At 32.1% G+C, this 19696-nt stretch overlaps 3 protein-coding genes across 6 annotated transcripts; 2 read left to right on the top strand and 1 right to left on the bottom strand.

Annotated features, from left to right (window-relative positions):
- Window positions 1-1092: 1092 nt before the first annotated feature.
- On the top strand, window positions 1093-5917 carry LOC109813705 (protein SUPPRESSOR OF GENE SILENCING 3). The gene is made up of 6 exons (XM_020377947.3): window positions 1093-1250; window positions 2355-3359; window positions 3693-3990; window positions 4099-4343; window positions 4872-5014; window positions 5210-5917. The coding sequence occupies exons 2-6, from the start codon at window positions 2358-2360 to the stop codon at window positions 5436-5438; spliced, it is 1917 nt and encodes a 638-aa protein (XP_020233536.2). The 5' UTR covers window positions 1093-1250; window positions 2355-2357; the 3' UTR covers window positions 5439-5917.
- Window positions 5918-8402: 2485 nt separating this feature from the next.
- Window positions 8403-11025, top strand: LOC109813692 (VQ motif-containing protein). 3 transcript variants are annotated; one of them, XM_083069162.1, is made up of 3 exons: window positions 8403-8702; window positions 9219-9325; window positions 10251-11025. In XM_083069162.1, exon 3 carries the CDS (start codon window positions 10259-10261, stop codon window positions 10844-10846), a length of 588 nt encoding a protein of 195 aa, XP_082925288.1. In that variant the 5' UTR covers window positions 8403-8702; window positions 9219-9325; window positions 10251-10258; the 3' UTR covers window positions 10847-11025. The 3 variants fall into 3 exon arrangements, with proteins under 3 accessions (XP_082925288.1, XP_020233521.1, XP_029130268.1); XM_020377932.3 differs by lacking the exon at window positions 9219-9325 and having other exon boundaries at window positions 8408-8702; window positions 10251-10957; XM_029274435.2 differs by lacking the exons at window positions 8403-8702; window positions 9219-9325 and adding an exon at window positions 9392-9955.
- A 1901-nt stretch (window positions 11026-12926) lies between these two features.
- On the bottom strand, window positions 12927-18215 carry LOC109813689 (calcium-dependent protein kinase SK5). Of its 2 annotated transcripts, none has more exons than XM_083069161.1 (7): window positions 17467-18215; window positions 16067-16210; window positions 15805-15957; window positions 15581-15696; window positions 14352-14519; window positions 13857-14081; window positions 12927-13229 (listed from the first exon to the last, which is right to left on the bottom strand). In XM_083069161.1, the coding sequence occupies exons 1-7, from the start codon at window positions 18011-18013 to the stop codon at window positions 13047-13049; spliced, it is 1536 nt and encodes a 511-aa protein (XP_082925287.1). In that variant the 5' UTR covers window positions 18014-18215; the 3' UTR covers window positions 12927-13046. The 2 variants fall into 2 exon arrangements, with proteins under 2 accessions (XP_082925287.1, XP_020233513.1); XM_020377924.3 differs by having other exon boundaries at window positions 12927-13202; window positions 17467-18181.
- Between the last annotated feature and the right edge of the window lie 1481 nt (window positions 18216-19696).

Consider the following 19696-nt stretch of genomic DNA (forward strand, 5'->3'; position numbering starts at 1 on the left):
AAAAATAATATTTACGTAAAAAATTCTGATTTTTATAGTAATTATTAATTTTTGTAATAATATTAGTACATATAATCTATGATTAAATGATATTAAAATAGATATAGTATAAATGTACTTAAATTAAATAAATACTTTTTTTTTTAGATTTGATTCTTAAAATTAAAGTTGAACAATCAATAATTAATTTATGTTTAAAATGTATTAGATAAATGCAATGCCGTTAAAAAGGCAAAAGTGTTTGGTTTAGAGAGATGAAGTGATATTTTTTTTAATTTTATTTTAAATTTTATTTTTGATCTTTCTATATATTTAATTTGTGGTTTTTATATTCTAATTTTTAATTTTGTAAAATTTATAATTTTGATCCAATTATTAAATGTTCATTACTTAACTATTAAAATAAAAATACTAATCATGTTCTAACATAAAGTGACATAATAATTAATAATATTAGATTAAATTGTATTTTTATCATCATTCTATTGTATTTAATCACACACACATATATATAAACTATTGAAAAACACATAATGAGTGTAACATTTAAAAAGATGGGTGCAGAAAACAAAATTTCAATATAGATTATCTTTAGAACAGTTGTAGATGAGAAATCTGTTGGATAGCAAATAAAGAGATTATTGATTCGATTAATACCCGATTCGGATCAATAGTTTAATTAAAAATCAAAATATATAATTATAGATTTTAAATATAATTATATATTTAAACATTACATATATCTATTATAATTAAAAATCAGAATAATATAATCTAAGTTATTATTTTAGTTATATATAATAAATATTTAATCTATATATTTTGCATAAGTTAAAATATTAATAAAATTAAACAATAAACCTGATAAGAGAAATTGAAATAAGTAAAGGCAATAAAAAAATATATTATTTTTAAAATTAAAATTACGTCTTGTTAGTACTGAAGATAAATTCAATAGTATTGATTAATTTTCTAAAGAGAGAGAGAGAGAGAGGGTAAATATTGAATGAAAGGAAGAATCTGGGAAGTAGATCCGTTGTCAGGAACAGTGTTAAAAAGTAGCACGTGTAAAATTTACTCAAAATGAAATTTGATAAAATTTTAAAGTCCAAAAATAGTAATAGACGACAAGACACAATATACATATAATAATAATATATGAAAGACGAAGCTTAGTCAACTTCAACATCTTTCCTCCTTCCTTACTTGGGAACCTCCGCCCAACACCTTCGGATCTCCCATCTTCCACGGTACTCACCTTTTCTCTTCTACCATCCATGCCTTCTGCTCCTTCTTTTTTCTTTTCTTTTCACAAACGTAATAGATAGAGGGAATTTTTTTAGATGGATTTTTTTTTTTTCATTTTAAATTAATAAATTGTGGCTTTAATTCTTATAGTTATGAACCTTTTCTTTTTTTGGGTTTTTATCCCTAAAATTTTTCAAACAATTGTTTCTGGTCGCTATAATCCATACTTGTTAAGGTTGTGTATTTAGTGTGTGTTTGGCTATGTGTTTATAATATATAGTTGATTTTGACTATCTCATTTGACTCTCACTAATGACTGGTATTATGTAATACTTCTAAAATTATTTTTAGATCATGAAATAAATATTATTTATTTAACTTAAAGTAAATGTTTTTGACGAAAAATAGTAATTTTAGATTTTGAAAGAATGAAAATTAAATTATTTTTTCTTATTGAGACCAAAATTACAATTTGCTTCGAACTCCGAAGTTGAACGGGGATAATTTTTTTTTTCAGGACAACTGATAACTAAAAGATTTAATTAGTTATATAGTATTTATATTTTTATGAATTTTACTTTATAGTTCCTATAATTTAAAAATAATTATAGTATATATATATATTTTAGTATATAGTTTTTTGTTTTTTTTAATTTTTATAATTTCATAAAATTTATCTTTTAGTTTGAACAAAAAAGAAATACAAATAATATGTATATAGACTAAAGTAAAACATTTTTAACTATATAAACTAAAAAAAGATAAAATTTATGAAACTACATTGATTAAGAAAATAATTAATCCTAACTTGGTAATTTATTGAATGTGAAACATTGAGGTGATTAGCTCGTATGCTAACTTGAAAGTGACTCATCTAACTAATCATGCCGACTAAAACTATACTGCTACAACTGATCTGCAACAGTGTGTGGTAATATGGAATATTACGTTGAAGAGAAATGAATAGTTTGTTTGGGCATCATGTGTTTTATATGCTATGTAAAATAATAGAACGAATTTGATTTTGATTCACTGTAAGTATGAAGTTTTTTATGCCACCTCAGTTATTTACATTATGAATTCTATGTTTTTTGTGGTTGATCCAGAAAATGAGTTCAAGAAGAGGCGGTGGTAGACCTTTCACTACGTCAACCAATGATGATGATTCTTCTTCCAGAGTATCGGAATCTCTTCCAAAAGTTGAGCAAGTAGCTAAAAGTGTGGCTGATGTTAACCTTGAGTCAGGACAAGATGATGGTGAATGGGTGGTATATGCAAAGAAATCCAAGAACAAAGCCAGAAGCAGTGCTGCAAAACCGTGGAGTCCTCCGGTTCATAATTCTAGAGTTCGAAATCCAGTTACTCAGAATGATGGAGGATTTGGAAGAGCTTCTGGGAGTGGAAATCCTTGGCATTCCCAAAATGCTAACTTGAAGAAACCTGCTGGCAGAGGAAATGGGAGGCCCCAGATAACTGCAAGTGAATCTGAAAGCTACAATGTGTCTTCTAACCCGTTAATTCGACCTCCCCTGGAGCATGGGTGGAATTGGCAATCTAGAACTGGTTCCAAGCAGACCAAGAGTGTTGATGATAGCTTGGTAACAGAAGAGTCTCCTGTGAAGAATGATAGTGTTGATGATGAAGGGGAGGACGGGTTTGATGGTATGGAAGACACGGATGATGATTTGGCGAGCGATGATTATGATTCTGACACTAGTCAAAAGAGCCTCGAGACTCGTAAGAAGAGCAAGTGGTTTAAGGATTTCTTTGAGAATTTGGATGGCCTGTCTATTGAAAAGATCAATGAACAAGAAAGGCAGTGGCACTGTCCTGCTTGTAAGGGTGGTCCTGGTGCTATTGATTGGTACAATGGGCTGCAGCCTCTGTTGACTCATGCCAAGACAAAGGGGTCAAAAAGGGTCAAGATCCATAGGGAGTTTGCTGAGCTTTTGGATGAGGAATTGTGCAGAAGAGGTTCTGCAGTGATTCCATCTGGCGAAGTATTCGGCAAATGGAAAGGCTTAAAAGATGAAGAAAAAGATCATGAGATCGTTTGGCCTCCCATGGTTGTCATACAGAATACAAGGCTTGAACAAGATGAAAATGACACGGTACAAGTGTCTTTTTTTGGATAAAACTTAAGCATAGGTGTTGTTGGTGTTATTATCTAATCAGAATTGGAGTTTCAACTTGGTACTATACATAATAAATAATTTCATTAAATATTAACATGTATTACCGAAATACGATTCTGTTTGGAGAACACCAACAACACCTATAGTACTACACCTAAGTTTTGTCTTGTTTTTCTCTTATTTGCATCAAATGATGAATAATTAGTGATAGTAGTATTGTTTTTTGTTTTAACCTCTTGTGTTCATGTAGCAAAACATTCTTAATTCTCCTAAAATATTTCTGATCCATATATTCATCTTTGTATGTAGTGGCTAGGTATGGGAAACCAGGAGCTTCTTAACTACTTCAGTGCATATGCTGCTGCTAAGGCTCGACACTCTTATGGGCCACAGGGTCATAGGGGGATGAGTGTTTTGATATTTGAAGCCTCAGCTATAGGTTATCTTGAGGCCGAGCGTTTACACAAGCATTTTGTAGAACAAAGAACTGATCGAGATTCCTGGTTTAGTAACAACCGTAGATTATTTCTCCCTGGTGGCAGGAGACAGCTCTATGGATACATGGCAGTAAAAGAAGACCTGGACTTTTTTAACAGACATTGCCAAGGTTCCTTTTTCACTTCTTTTCCTTCCTCTATTGTGCTGCATGTTTGATGTCTTCAATTTCTATGGAGACAGCATATTGATTTTTGTTTGGATATCTGAAATTGTATAGGTAAATCTAGACTCAAATATAACATGAGGTCATACCAGGAGATGGTTGTAAACCAACTTCGACAAATGAATGAGGACAACCAGCTACTTAATTATTTTAAGGACAGGGATGCCAAAAAACAAAAACAAACAAAAGCTCTTGAAGAATCTTTGGGTATAGTGACTGAGAAGCTGCGAAGGACAATGGAGGAAAATCGCATTGTCAGGTTAAGGACTAAAATGCAGCATGAAGAGAACAAGGAAGAGGTAATACTACTGGTTGATATTGACAAGCTTTTTGGTGATTTAGATTAATGGAAAAACTGTTGGTAGATGCATTTTTTTGTTTTGCTTGTGGCATGTGCTGTTAGCTGTTTATAGTCGAGGTTTGTGTGTGTTTCAGAATTATTTGTTTCACTGAATGGTGTTAGCTGTAATTTGAATTTTTATAGTACAAATGCTGAAGTTTCATCAGCATGCATAAGCTAAACTCCTGCACGTTTTCCTTCTCTTCCTGACTCGGATGGTTTTGAATATTATGATGGACTTTGTACCAAAATAACTTGAGTCTATCCTATCAAATTAGAGAAGGAAGAAGTGATCTTATTTGGCTATTGTTCTATGTGCCTTTTCTCTCGCATAATAAATCATTTTTCATGCCATTCGTAGTTGGTTTGCATTTTTCTAGCTATCAAAAAGTAAATATAATTTATTCATTTCACTCAGATGATTTAGGTTATGAAGTATTTCTTCTTGTTATTTTTTTCTGACCATCGGATACTTTGTCGATGAAAGATGTACATGCAAGAACAATTTTTTAAGGACCAGATCAGAATCATTCATGATTCAAGGGCTGCAAAGGAAGAAGATTTTGAGAGAATGCAGCAAGAGAAACGTGAGAAGGTGAAGCAATCAAGTGAAGAGGAAGGGAGAGTCAAGTAAGCACTTGTCATTCCTTGAGAATTCAGTTGGAATAATCCCAATTAATTATGTATTCACATCTTGTGCAAGTATGTTGCAAAACATCAATTTGATGTTAAAAAAAGTAATATAGACATCCAGTTGTTTTGGTTGTGCACTTGTGCTATATTACTGATTGGGCAATGATAACTTTTGATTTGTTTGGATGATAGGGTGAATGAATATCTAAAGTTTGTTGAGTTTCAAGATAAAGAAATGGAAAACTTTGTTGCTGAAGAGGAGAAACTCCGTGAAGCTCATAAGGACAATGTTGCTGGAATGACGAGGAGGCACTGGGAGGAAAAGGTGCAGTTGGAGGAAAGGTTCAATGAGGAGCTTGCCAAGCTCATGGAAAAGTATTCCCTGTCTCACTCAGAACCCAAGTCCAATGGCATCTCATGATACAGTGTTGCACATTGCAGACAAAATAAACACAAAATAAATGGTTAGAGTGATTGTTCTGTAGTGGAAGTATTCCAGAGACAAGGATATCCATGGAGATAGACATTGCATAGCCAAAAAGGCTATAACTTTTTATGTGACCAAATTTAGATGGAGTAAAATATGACTTTGGCCTTGAAGGAGAGTGTTAATGGGGTTTTTTTTTTTTTTTTTAATGGTATTTGTCTGAGAGGATATTTTATGATAGTTAAACATATTTTACAATGATGAGATATTGTCTGCTTTGAGCCTTAGTCCTCACGGTTTTGCTTTTGGTCATCACCCAAAAGGCCTCTCAATCATTGAAGTATGTTTGTGCTATATAAGTTGTTATTTCTTATTTTATTTTATCGAATGTGGGACTTGTTTGTATCCCAACAATCTTTCTCTCAAACAAGGGACTTAACCTTTCATGCAGCAGAATCTGTCTTTGTATATTACATGAGTTATGAGGGGTTATGGGATTATTGGTTATGTTATGAGTTATGAAGGGTTATGGAGTTATTGGTTGGAACTAGAAGAACCCTATTACCTATGAGTTTATGAGGTTGTTTTTATGCTTTGCCTTAAGCAATGAAGGGATATTTTATGAATATTATTTTATAAGGTTATTATACATACTTCACAATAATGAAATATTGTAAGATATTGTTCGTTTTGGGTCTTAGCCTTCACGATTTTGCTTTTGGTCATTACTCAAAAGGTCTCTCGATCATTGAAGTATGTTTGTATTATATAAGTTGTTATTTTTTGTCTTATTTTATCGATGTAGAACTTGTTTGTATCCTAACAAGTGTCAACAAGAATGAATCAAAGAGCCTCTTTAGCTGATTTTATTAATCGAGAGTGTTTTTAGATTTTTTTTTCAACCTATCATTTCTTTTAATTTCTTTTTTATACTTTTAGTTTCATATTGAATTCTTATATATATATTTTTAATTCCTTTTTATATATAAATAAGTTAGAATATCTATTTTGAACAGATCGCTCTTAGGAACTATTTTTAATGAAAATGTTTTTAGTTGATTTTATTTTTGTTTTATATTAAGTTCAATATTTCTTTTTAAAAATTCAATAATTAAAAATAAGCTTGTATTATGATATAGATTATTTATTACAAATCTAATATATAAGTTATATATTCAAGATATTTATTTACTACAAAATTTAATTATAATATAATTTATATATTCAAGATAAGTTATTTATTACAAATTTTAATTATATTATAATTTATATATTTAAAATATTTATTTATTATAAATTATATCAATATAAAGCAAACATTTGTATTGTGTGTAGTTCTTTAGTATTTAATGAAAATTATAAAATTATGAATAAAGGTCAATTAATTAGTAGGATTTGTAAAACTTTGTAATTTCATAAATAGTCAATATTAGTGTTAAAAAATATATTACTAGCATTTTTTTACCATTTACATTTGTGAAGCCTGCTTTTGGATCTTCAAAACGGCTTGATTTAGCATCGTAATAAATATTAAATTTGTTGTTATGGAGGTTAAAACTTATGTTTTGTTGTGTTCACATGCCTATTAGGATAATAAATATGGTGACATGATTAATACTCTTACTCCTTGATGGGGTTATTTTATGGTATTTGTCTGAGAGGATATTTTATGAGTTATTTTTATAAGGTTATTACACAAACATACTCCACAATGATGAGATTGGTCTTTATCGATGTGGGACAATCCTCCTCTCAAACAAGGGACCTAACCTTTCATGCAGCGGAATGGGGTTATAGGGTTATTGGTTGTCAACGAATCCAACCTGCGGCTCTGACGCCACTGATGGGGGTATTTTTATGGTATTTGTCTGAGAGGATATTTTATGAGGGTTGTTTTTATTAGGTTATTAAACAAACATACTCCACAATGATGAGATATTGTTCGCTTTGAGCCTTAGCCCTCACGGTTTTGCTTTTGGTCATCACCCAAAAAGTCTCTCAATCATCGAAGTATGTTTGTATTATATAAGTTGTTATTATTTGTCATATTTTATCGATGTGGGACTTGTTTGAATCCCAACACTCCTTGAATGTGAATGTGTAGTTAGCAGTATCATCTTTATGTGACTTGTACAATGTTCAATCGTATCGCCATTATACTTTTTATTGATAAGAAAAATTCAAGTAATTTCAGGTTAGTTGTCTTTACGTAACCTGCAATTTTTCCCCTTGAGAAATAAGTTGCTCGTGAATGAAGCAACATATGGTCATGCAACCAGACAGAAGTTAACAATTCTGGTATTATGTATGAGACCTTTTTAACCAATTCGTAAAGATTAAGAATTTAATTAGAGGAATTAAATTTACAACCAATTTGCATAACTTTTTAGGGCTAATTTAACATTATTGATTTTTTTTAATCCCTTTTAACTTTTTTTATCCATCATATTTATAAAATCGACATTAAGGTCGGAATTTAAGATATGTGTATTTTGGTTTATTTTTATTTAAGAATATTCTTATAAATAAATAATACATTTGACAACGAATCTTATAAAAAATAATAGTAGTGTATAAGTACTCAAATAAAATAAAATGTAATGCTAATCGCATTTTAAAACTATTTTATGAAAAAATTTGATAAGTTAATTGAGTAGTTAAGCATCCTATTATGAGAAGGATTTATTAAGTGAGTGTGTGAAAATTTTTTTGAGACAAAAGTTATAAATCAAGTGGAATTATACATATTTTTTTTTTCTTTTCTAAAGTAAATTATTCCATTTTTTGCTTTTCCTTTTACCATATTTGTGGTTGTAACCTTTTAGAGGTGAATTAGGCAGATAACATTCCAAAATAAATGGCTGTAGACAGAGGGTAGTTATTGGTTTCCAGAGGGCCGTTATCTTAAAAAAGGTAAAAATCCTCAAGTTGTCTCTATCTTTGGAATCATTGATTTTTCTTTGAATGTGAGTTAAGGCAATCCATTTTTGGCAGTAACTAGAAGAAAAGTGGTATGGTACATTACCCTTTACAACATGTAGTTGATGTGGCTAAGCTAATGTCTGAGGTCACAGATTCTCTGTCCCAACCTTCGTACCAGAAATCGTTAACTATACTCACTTCCAATACCCCTCTCCCTCTCTTTCACACTTTTTATTCTCCCTCTTCCTCTTCCTTTCTTTCTCAAATTCTTCTCTTCTTTGGATACTAAGATCGCAGCAGCTGCAGCATTGTTTTACTACCATCAAACCACCTTAGGTAGGCTACAACCGGTTCTTATCATTTTTGTTTCCGAGTTTCTTGATTATGGTTTTATGGAAATTAGACATGTTGTTGTATCGTATGGCTTTGATTCATGTCACCTTTCCCTTGAATACCACGCAAAATAGAAACAATGTGTGACTCGATATTGATGTCCAATGCTAGTTTGGGTTGGTTTCTACTTCTTTTGTAATTTAATGGTTCAATTTTACATGAAATTTGTATCAAAAGAGAAAATGCAGGACCAATTTTTTATCATGTCGAGTTCTGTGTCCAATCCATGATAGTGTTTGTTAAAACTTAAGCTCTTAAGCTAAATAGGACACTATAATCTCTCTCTTTTTTACTATAACAGTGTAAAGTATTTATTGATTTTATTTATATTATTTTTTTGTCGAAAAATCTGGCCCAACTATTTTCTTTTTTCATTTATAATGTTTGAATCTAATAGTCTGCTTAACATATCTGCGCCCAATTTCACTTAAACTCTAGTAATATTTTGCAACTTTACAGGGTGTCAGAAATTTCATGGGATGCAATTTTTTCAAGCTGGAGCCATATAGAAATTAAATCATTGCACATCTATTTTTTTTAAAACATAAAAATAACATTATTTAGAGGTAAGAAAGTTAGAAGTTGGTCTGTGCTCCCTGGCTAAATTTGTGAGTTACTGTATCAATCAATGAGAGAACAGAGAGAGAGGAGAAAAAAAAAAAAAAAAAAAAAAAAGACAGTCAAGTCCAACTCCAAAACCTTAAGAGTCAATGAGAAACAGGTAAACCAGGTAATAGACAGTTAGGCATGATGTTTTGAGCTGCAAAATCTCATCCACATCCTATTAAAAGAAAAACACAATTCACCATGGTCGGGTCAATAAATGCCAACCCTTACCCTCCACCTTGAACATTATTGAGGGGAATTTGTATGTTGTGGAGTTTCACATACATGTCCCGTGTTTATGGACACAGTTCCTAAGAAATCCTCTTAAACCAATGTTAGCCATACCCCATTCACAGAATTATTTGATATGACATGCTTTGGACAGGACAGAAAACATTTGATGTGGGTCATCAAATTATTTCAGTCTTCATTTGTTTACAGCCCTCAGCTAAATAGGTCTAACATGGATTTCCAATCATATAGTACTATATAATTTCATCAAGCTTCTTTTCTTTTAAAATGAAACTCTTTCCTGAAATGGTTTTTCTTTCTTTTTTGTCTGAGTTTGCAAATGTTTTATCATATGAATGGTATTTATCGTTTCTTGTGTTATGCCATGGATCGTTTTGTATCTGATTTCCACCTTCTGTTGAGTGCAAGTTTGCTTATAGTTTGAGTTTAGTTTAAGAACTGTCAATATAAAAGTTTTTTCAATGTACACATTTTTATACTGTCAACTAATTAGAAATCATCTTTGTTATGATTTTTAAGGTAGTTATTTTAAAAATCAATAAATTTATTATACATGACAAGTTGGGATTAGATGATACTGTAAAGTGAATATATTGTTTATCTTAATTTAACCACCAATCATGAATATTGCAGGTGATTATATGCTGAGTGGTGTAAATCTGATGTCAAATGAAGTGGTGAGAATGGAGAAGCCACCAATCCATTCTGCAACATCAGATTGCAAACCACTGACCACCTTTGTTCAGACAAACTCAGATGCATTCAGGGAAGTGGTACAACGTTTAACAGGTCCCTCAGAACCAAAAGAAGGAGAGGCAACAAAGGTTGCCACTGTGAAAAGGACAACCTCAAAACTGCATGAGAGAAGGAAGTACATGAAGCCAAAACTTGAGATTCTTAAACCAACTTTTCATTACAAGACAGGTGCATGTATGTCACCCTCAAAGTCAAGAAGTTCTAGCTTTCCTCCAAGCCCTGGATCAGCTTGTTCTAGTCTTCTTCAAAGCCCCACCACCCCTTCAACACTCTTCTCCCAGTTGAGTATTATGGTAGATGAAAAGAAGGAAGAGTCAGTGATGGCAGAACTGAACACTGAAGAAGAAGAAAAGGCCATCAAAGAGAGGAGATTTTATTTGCATCCATCACCACGGTCTAAACCAGGTTACACTGAGCCAGAGTTGCTTATTTTGTTTCCCTTGGCATCTCCTAAGGCAAGTGAGAAAGTTTAATTTTGACCATTGTGACATGCTACTATGTTATTTTCAGCATGCTTATCATATAACATTTATGAGGGGGCAAGTAATTGAAATGAAATAAGCATCAAGGTGTGTTTTCTTCCATTTATTTATTACCAATTTGTAATACATGCTATTGTGAGGAGAGTAACTTAATCTTCGCTTCAAGATTCCGTGAACAATTGCAAATATAGTTTTTTTTTTTTAATCTTATAATAATTAGAAGTGTTATTAAAGGATAAAATACAGGTACTTAGATACTTTTGATATTATTTTTAATTTGCTTTTGGTAATTAATGACGATATTTAATGTTGACTTTTGTTATATAAACTATCAAAGTAAAAAAATTATTTTTAATTGGACAATAGTATTAAAAGTATTTAAAATATCTAAACCAAAAAAAAAAATCTAAGATATAACGTTGAAGTTCAGAATAAAAAAAATAATCAGAGTCAAAATAATGTATAACATTCAAGTTACATCATGATCTGATCTGAAAATGTAATGTGTGCACAATTTATAAAACAAATGTGAAAAAACCAGAGGCTCTTCTTAAGTCAAACAAGTTAAGTGGTTAAGGATCCCTTTATGCAACGGGTCATGGGCTCTATTAAGGGAGTTTGTTTCAAGGATATAACTATATTCTCGGAATGATATTTTTGAAATAACACAAAAAAAATAAATAGAATTTAGTTATTTCTAGTCAAAATTAAGTTTACTCTAGAGCATGTTCGTGTAAAACTGGGAAAATAAATATGTAACCCTTTTTATTAGGCTGGTATTTTATATTATGCCTTATAATAAAATTATTTTTAAGATTAACGAAAACTATAAACATAAATCACTTTAATTCAAAGTCATTTAAATTAATTTTACCGAAAATATTAAAAAAAAAAAAGTTAGTCATTAGCTCTAACTTTATGTAAGAATATGTTTTGTCTTAATATATTCATTTAGTTTAAAAAAAATGTCATATTCAACTAAAATCAATTTTACAAATTTAAGATGATCCATAAGAAAGGCTCACAACATTACACACATTTATAATTCACAACATTTTTCCCGTCAACCAAATGGAAGAAATAGATTAGGTTAAGTTTGTAATACGGAAAAAACTTCGAAATATTATTTTAAGAACGGGTGAAGTGCCTTAATCACTGTCAAGAAAATACCTTGATAAAGAATCCACCTTGCATTCAAGGTGATTTTTCTCCTTGTCTTTTCAGTAACCTTACTCTCGCAACAGGACATGCATGGAGATTTTAATTTCTCTAACTAATGTTTGTTTGGGTGAAAAAAGAAAAGAAAAAAAGAAGGGTGTCCCACAGCATTTGTGAGACATTTTTTTCTTTCATATCATACGTCATCCATGATGCCAACTGTTGCTAGTGAAAGAAGATAATGATTGTACCAACTTTTTCAACTCATCTACCTTTAAACAGAAGGAGGGGCCAAAAAATGATAGATTCTTAATTTTCTAGATACAAACATTTTTTTTCAGTAATCCTAAAAGAACTTTAGTTTTAATACCCATGTAAAAGAGTTCATATCAATATATTCCTAGATCATGATATAAAATCTTCACAATAACCGCGCATTAAATTTTAACTCATCCTAAAATAAGGTAATGGCATGATACCTTGTAGAGAAAAAACTAGGTGATACTTTCTGAACGGGTACACAATAACTGTTGTGTGGGTTTATTAGCTTAGTAATCAATTCTTAACTATCACAGTCTAATCAATCACCTGTCCATGAATCAACTTGATTAGCGATGGAAAAAATATTCTTAAAAAAGGTTTTACAATGCTAATGACAGAATAATGCAATGAGGACAGGACTGCAGACAGATTAGAGTTATCACTGTTTGGTAATATATTCAAAGGACATTGAATGAATTTGGATCCTCTCCACTCTCCAGGCAAATATGTCTTATTATTACCTTGCGATTACAGTTAAATGGACCATAATTAAGTAACTACAACGAGCGTGAGTAAGTGTTTAAGTGGGGTATGGTTAAATTTAAGGAGCTGCAATTCGTTGTTGGACACATTTCCATGGACCTCATCAAGATGAAGATGAAAACTTTCTAGCAAAGATGGTCTATTAATAGATATGCAATATTTGGTCAAGCAACTACAGATAACGCTGAATCTTACTATATTATGTTTTGTCAATTTTGTCTCCAAATAACTACTTAAAGTAGTCATCAATAACTTGATTGGACCCATTGTCTGCTAATCCCAGAGCATTTCTTAAATTTAGTGTGTTTCTCATAGTTCGCCTTCCAATTCCTCCATTGCCCTTTCTCATCATGGCAGCAAATTCTCCATAATCTATTTGCCCATCCTGCAGCACAAACATTCCCACTAATACCTAACAAACAAGTTGGCACGACATGACAAATTCTTCTTCCATCTCAAATTGAATGTAGTTTTAGTATTAGAAAAATGTCTCAAAATAACTGTATTGATTTTTTAATGTAATATTAATTATATTTTTTCTAATTTTTTCTTTCATAAATTATTCAACAATGGTTAAAAGTAATACATTTATTAAGAAAATGATGTTATATTACTCCTTTCATCTCAAAATAAATGTCTTAAATTATTTTACACAATTTAAGAAAAGCTAGTAAATAAATGAAAGAGAATAATAATTTTACAAAATTAACCTTATAATGAATCTTCTTTACTTAAAATAATGCAATACAAAAATCTCTTTTTACATAATATTATTAGAGGCAGATAGAAAAAATGTAATTAATATTACATTGAAAAGCTAACATAACACTTATTTTAAGACTTATATTTTTCTTCTAATGCAACATTTATTATGAGATGAAAGAAGTATTAAAATTGTATTAAAATACATTGTTGTTCTTAATCTGTGTATAAAAACCTTAAACTACAATCATTTTGGGGGTAAAGGTAGTAACTCCACTGGCATATAATCTAGAAAGATGAATTTTAGAAATTTTATGCTCATTAAAAGAAAACTTACGTTATCTTGATCAATTTCCTTGACCATTTCATCAATGTGGACATCATCTAAACCAAAGTCCTTACAAGCTTGTTGTATCTCATCAATGGTTATGTAACCACTACCATCTTTGTCAAAATAGGAGAAGGCTGACACCAGGTTTTCCTCTCTCTCCAGCTTGTTCAAATGAACAGTGGCAGCGATGAATTCACCATAATCAATTGTCCCACTTTTATCGATATCCGCCTGTCACATGCCAAACAATAAGATCTTATGTCAGGTTCAAAAATTAAAGGCAAACCACAATGAACTAAACTGAAAACATAATTGAACCAAAGGAAAAGAAAATGCTAATAACACACTTTTCAAAATACACTTTATTTGTTGGATGAAATTTATGTGGTCCCACTCCCAATTTAGTTAGTCCCCATCCAAATTTAGTGGAACCTACATAGATTTCACCAAAGGATGTGTTCAGAAGTGTTACACTGTTACTAGCATTTCAGAGAATCTTACAGCATCCATAAGATCCTTGATTTCAGACTCCATTAGTTCAGATCCCACTCGCTTCAAGCCATCTTTTAACTCTTCAAACGTTATAGTTCCACTGTTGTCTGTGTCAATCATCTTAAATAACTCTTTCAGACCACCAATTTCTTCTTCAGATAGCCTCTCAGCAATAACCTAGGATTAAGCAAGCAAAACCTATAAAATGTTGTGATATTAGGATGAAATTCACAAGACTAAAAAATGAATCACTTTCAGCCTCCTGTTTCCAGGAAGACTATGTACCTGTAATGTTTTAGGAGCTACAGATAACATAAGGATGCTTGAAGTGCAGGCTAACGTTGCTAAGTATTCCATTTTTGCTGATTTGTGGTTAATTTAATTGAAAACTTAATTAACATAGCAACAATGAACCAAAAAAAAAAAAACAAGCAATCACAATTTGAACAAGAAATATGAATAAACTAGTTTTCTTAGAAAAAGGGTTATGGGCATAACTCAACTGAACCAACTTATAAGGGTAAAATTGCTCCTCACTTACATACAATATTATTGTTATATTACTAGTCAATGTAAAATCTCCAACAAGTTTCAAATTCTATTCATCTTAGCTTGCCAACCTTGGTAATGGCATTCCTTAAAGCAACCAAAACTTCCATGAAAGCAATGGTTCAAGTTCTTTCAAAATTGAACCTCTGCAACTGCAAGTCTTGTCTTCCAATTTTAAGGCTCATATATAAAAGTCATGTAACAATAACGATGAGACTGCCTCATGGTCCATTAGTAGTTGACAGTGTAAAAAATCTTTACATATCAATGCATTCCAATTAAAATGAATGCATAATAAATTGATAAACTAAGAAAATGGCTTAGCCAAAATTCTAACAATAAATGCATATGATCACTATTTCATTGTAATGGGAGGGAAGACACCCAACTGAGTACTCACAAAAGCAAACTTGTTCATCCATGCTCAGCATATAAGCATTGTTGGGATATATGAAAATATCCAAAAATATATCATCATATCTTATATTATCTTCTACAATTAGTTTTCCTGTTTCCGCATTAGCTCTAAGGATTAGTTACAGTAATTCCATAGCTAATCATGATTTGTATCTCTAATTAGTTACTCATTCTGTTTTATCTCTCCTCTTCCCTCAATATCTAAAATCTGAAATTTCAACAAGCACGGAGAAATTATCTAGCCTTAGCAAAAAGGTGTAAAGAAGCCTTACACGCAATGCCATCTTTTTCAATTTATTCATTGCAGAGAATTGTTTCAGACGTGATAAAACTGCAGAATCAAGAGGTTTATCAGGTGCAATATTGTCATCAACGATCCATGGGTGGCCTGAAACAGAAAGACAGAGTATAGATGTTAAGAAATTCTAAGAATTGTTTGTGGTAACATTCAAACTTGATCATGTTAAATGCTCAATAAGAAGTTTAAGAGACTCACGGAGTACTTCATATGCTGTAAGCCTAGTTTTTGGATTTTGATCAAGCATTTTCCGAATTAGATCCTTTGCGCTGTCTGAAATGCTAGGCCAAGGCTCAGATTGAAAATCAAGTTTTCCTTGTAAAATCTGTCTGAAGATCCCTTGTTCGGTTTCTGGAGGTAACAATTTGCAGATTAGTATTATCAATGAAGAAAGAAAGACATGAAGTAATTTGCTAAAATCCCCAACTGATAATTTAGCATATGAATAACAAATAACTACCGGCCCAAAATGGTGGCACCCCACTTAATAAGATGTACAGAATAACCCCTGCACTCCACACATCTGATTCTGGTCCATAGTTCTTGCGCAAGACCTCTGGTGCGACATAGTATGGACTCCCAACAACGTCACAAAAGGATTCACCTGAAAAGCATCTCACTGTGTTAGGCATAGGAACACAGCATGAAAGCATTTCCAGTTGATCTAACAATGACTGAAATTAAGAAAGGTATAAAATACGACTTGTAACTAAAAGACAAGACTGCATAAGTTCTACTTAAATATTAAATAGCTAAGTATGTTTTGCCAAGAAAATACTTTTCTTCATTCAGAATTTGCACCAAGATAAAACAAGTGCACCTTTTCTCAGCACTTAAGAGGACTGTTGTAACAAAAGGAATTCGAGTCAACTGACAACCACAAGGATGCAGCTATAAGACTCCATTTAAGAAGATAGTAATGATTTCAACTTTTCACAAGTTTTGCACGCAAAGCACACTAAATATAGCATAGCCCTAAAAAATTACTTTAATATAGAAATACAGGTTCCAGAGTCCAAAATCATGGCAGTTAGAATTGCCAAAAGTTAATGTTTTAAGACACCAAAACCATGGAACATAAAAAGTAGTAATAGTATACTGACTTCCCTTATCCCATTTCAACTCCTTTTCCTTTTTTTACCCATTTTAATCTGCCTCAGATCAACTAATCGAGCTCATTCTTCAGTGCCTACAGGGATTTCTCACACAACACCAAGCTCTATTACTCAATTTCATGGACAGCATGAAAAAGGAGAACAGAAAAATGTAGTAATTCATACGTCAAACACGGCACCAGTGGACTATCTATCTTCTTTGAGGTTCCACTTTAGTGTGTCAACCCCGTAGAAAAGGGAAGCAATATTCCCTTCTCAAATTGGTCACATTTCAAAAACAAATAAACAACACAAACAACCACAACTAATCCCCACACCCATCCCTTGGCTTCTTTAATCCCATCCAGTCAGCAACCAATCATACCCAGCAATATAATCAGACCCTTCTCCCAGCAAATTTAACAAACCAAAAAAAAAAAAAAAACTATTCACCCAATTTCAAGGGGAAAAAAAAAGTTGAAATAGAATATTTTCTTTTAGATGAACCCAGAATATCCCTCGGCAGAGAATCAGAAACAAAGAATCTATTTTGGTAAATGTAAACACTTATGAAAAAGAACATAGGAAGAGAAAAAAAAACTTTTTTTTTTGGTAAGTACATAAACTAATTTCCAAAAAGAATCTCTTAACAGCTTCTCCACGAACTTATTTGTAAGTTATGCATTTAACTTAACCAAACATAGACTAATCCGATTCAGTGAAAAGCAAAAGGGTGGAGGTGAGGGTGAGAAACAGTAGTTGAGACCTGGCTTGTAAAAAACAGACAAACCAAAATCAGTAGCCTTAAGCTTAGCATCCTCATGAACAGTATCAAAGAGAAAATTCTCAGGCTTGAGGTCCCTATGCATGACTCCAAGCGAGTGGCAGCACTCGACAACCTCAAGAATGGTCTTAATCAAGCGAGCAGCCTGTCGCTCGCTGTAATGACCCTTTTGCACAATCCTATCAAAAAGCTCTCCACCCTCGCAGAGCTCCATGACCAGATGCACAGCAGAGGAATCCTCGTACGCACCCTCGATGCGGACGACGTGGTTGTGCTCCGACAAGTGGTGCATTATCTGAATCTCCCTCCACACGTCCTCGTAGTCCTCCTTGCACGCCAGCTTCCGCTTCGGGATGGACTTGCACGCCATCTTCCTCCCGCTCGTGCGGCACGTGCACAGGAACGTCGTCCCGAACTGCCCCTGCCCCAGCTTCCTTCCCACCTCGTACGCCTCTCTTATGTTCTGCGTCCTCTGCGGAAGCACCCACCCCATTGACGATCTTTCATTCTCTTTCTCTCTCAATTTCATTTCCAACTCTCCTCTTCCCTTTCAATTCAATTCAATTTCAATCACCAATCACCACATATTATTATAAATAACTACTTATATTATAAAATTATTGTTTTTACTTAAATCACAGTTTGAAACTACACACTCACACAGTGCTGATACTGATTGTGATAGAAAATGTATGAAGAGATGTTTAAACCTTATCTTTTTATGATGGACCCCACCCCACATTTTATTCATTCAGCGTAGCTAACAATTTTAAACCCATTGAATCGAAACAGCCATCACAATTTTAAACGCTCTCCATGCTGGATACAAACGTTTCAAACTTTTTTTATAGATGGATTGACTCATCAAAAGTAACAGTGAAGTGAAATTATTCTATTCTTATACAATTTCTTGATGTAGACTTACTTATCTTAATTCCATTATATACTCCTAGCTGTTAGGCAATGCGAAAACAACTTAGCTTCTTTTGGTATGAAAATATTTAGGTAATGAATGTTATCATCACCAATTAGATCAATCTTTATTCTTAGTTAGAATAGGGTATAGGTCCATTGGTCCTATCCTTCCACTCACAGAAAAAAGAAAAGTGTTCAGAGCCTAAAGTTAATAGGAGTCGCAATTATTTTTTGTATAGGCGAATGCATGTAAAATCAGAAGCAGATGATGACATGAAATGAAAATAGATATTGAAAAGGAAATGGGACACACTGTACAATGCAATGGAGCACATGTGTGACTGAGTGAAGGAATATAATACGATTACAAATGTTTGAGTTGGGACAAAGTCTCATAACGTATTCAATGGAGGCTGTTTTTTTTCAGAGGCCATCTTTGTTGATTTGTTCAATCAGTCACGTGCCATTCTCACTATGCTATTCATATCCTCAAATCTTGAAAGAAATACTTATTTTCTCCAACTTGGCTTATTTAAAATTTCAACATGCATAATGCCATGATGGCATTTTTGTTTTTACCCTTACTTTAGTGGAATGTTATTTTCCTAGGCACGTGACTGTACCTGCCGCCATAAGGATAATTCAAGTGTAATAAATAATAATTTATCTATGATCTATCCTTAAAAAACGAGATTTGAGAATAATTTTATTTTAAAATAATTATTTACCAGTGAACCCTGTCAGTAGAAGTACTACCTTGTTCCCCTCGGAAAGAATATCTTTATATGTTCTTTTTACATGATAGTAAAATAAAATAAAGTTTCATAATTTTGCCAAGATTTTAGTAAGGTTTTTCAATATTTTTATTCCGAAACTTTATAAGACATAATCATCAAGAGAATCCACTTCATTGTGCCCCTTATCCTAAAAGTTTTCATCTTTGTTTGACAAACACTCGTAAATAGTCTGTTTTATCATGACACATTTTTTTTTTACTATAAAATGTATAATTTAAATATATATTTCAATTACGTTAATAGTTCAGAATTAATTTTATTAAACTTTAAATCAAACGCATCAAATCTTCAAATGCAATAATTCTATGGTAAATTCTGTCTTTTTGGCCTTCTCCAGCTAACCAAAGGAAGAAGCTAAAAATAAACACAAGCCATAACAATGTAATTTTTCCAATACTTTTAAATACATCTACTATTATTGAATGAATTGTACATAAATCTTACTAAATATTTTTTTTATTTAACAATACTCATAGACAATTCACTAATTAATAGCTTAC

This window comes from Cajanus cajan, chromosome 2 (genome assembly GCF_000230855.2).
Source record: "Cajanus cajan strain Asha chromosome 2, NIPB_CcT2T_4, whole genome shotgun sequence".
NCBI classification, from domain to species: Eukaryota; Viridiplantae; Streptophyta; class Magnoliopsida; order Fabales; family Fabaceae; genus Cajanus; species Cajanus cajan.

Excerpts from the sequence above, each read along its gene's own strand:
- LOC109813705 (XM_020377947.3), top strand. The coding sequence starts at position 2,358 with ATGAGTTCAAGAAGAGGCGGTGGTAGACCTTTCACTACGTCAACCAAT. Across the intron at positions 3,991-4,098 it reads TTTTAACAGACATTGCCAAG|GTAAATCTAGACTCAAATAT; the intron begins GTTCCTTTTTCA and ends GAAATTGTATAG. Across the intron at positions 5,015-5,209 it reads GAAGAGGAAGGGAGAGTCAA|GGTGAATGAATATCTAAAGT; the intron begins GTAAGCACTTGT and ends TTTGGATGATAG.
- LOC109813689 (XM_083069161.1), bottom strand. The coding sequence starts at position 18,013 with ATGAAATTGAGAGAGAAAGAGAATGAAAGATCGTCAATGGGGTGGGTG. Across the intron at positions 16,211-17,466 it reads GTCTGTTTTTTACAAGCCAG|GTGAATCCTTTTGTGACGTT; the intron begins GTCTCAACTACT and ends GATGCTTTTCAG. Across the intron at positions 14,520-15,580 it reads TGAAAAAGATGGCATTGCGT|GTTATTGCTGAGAGGCTATC; the intron begins GTAAGGCTTCTT and ends GCTTAATCCTAG.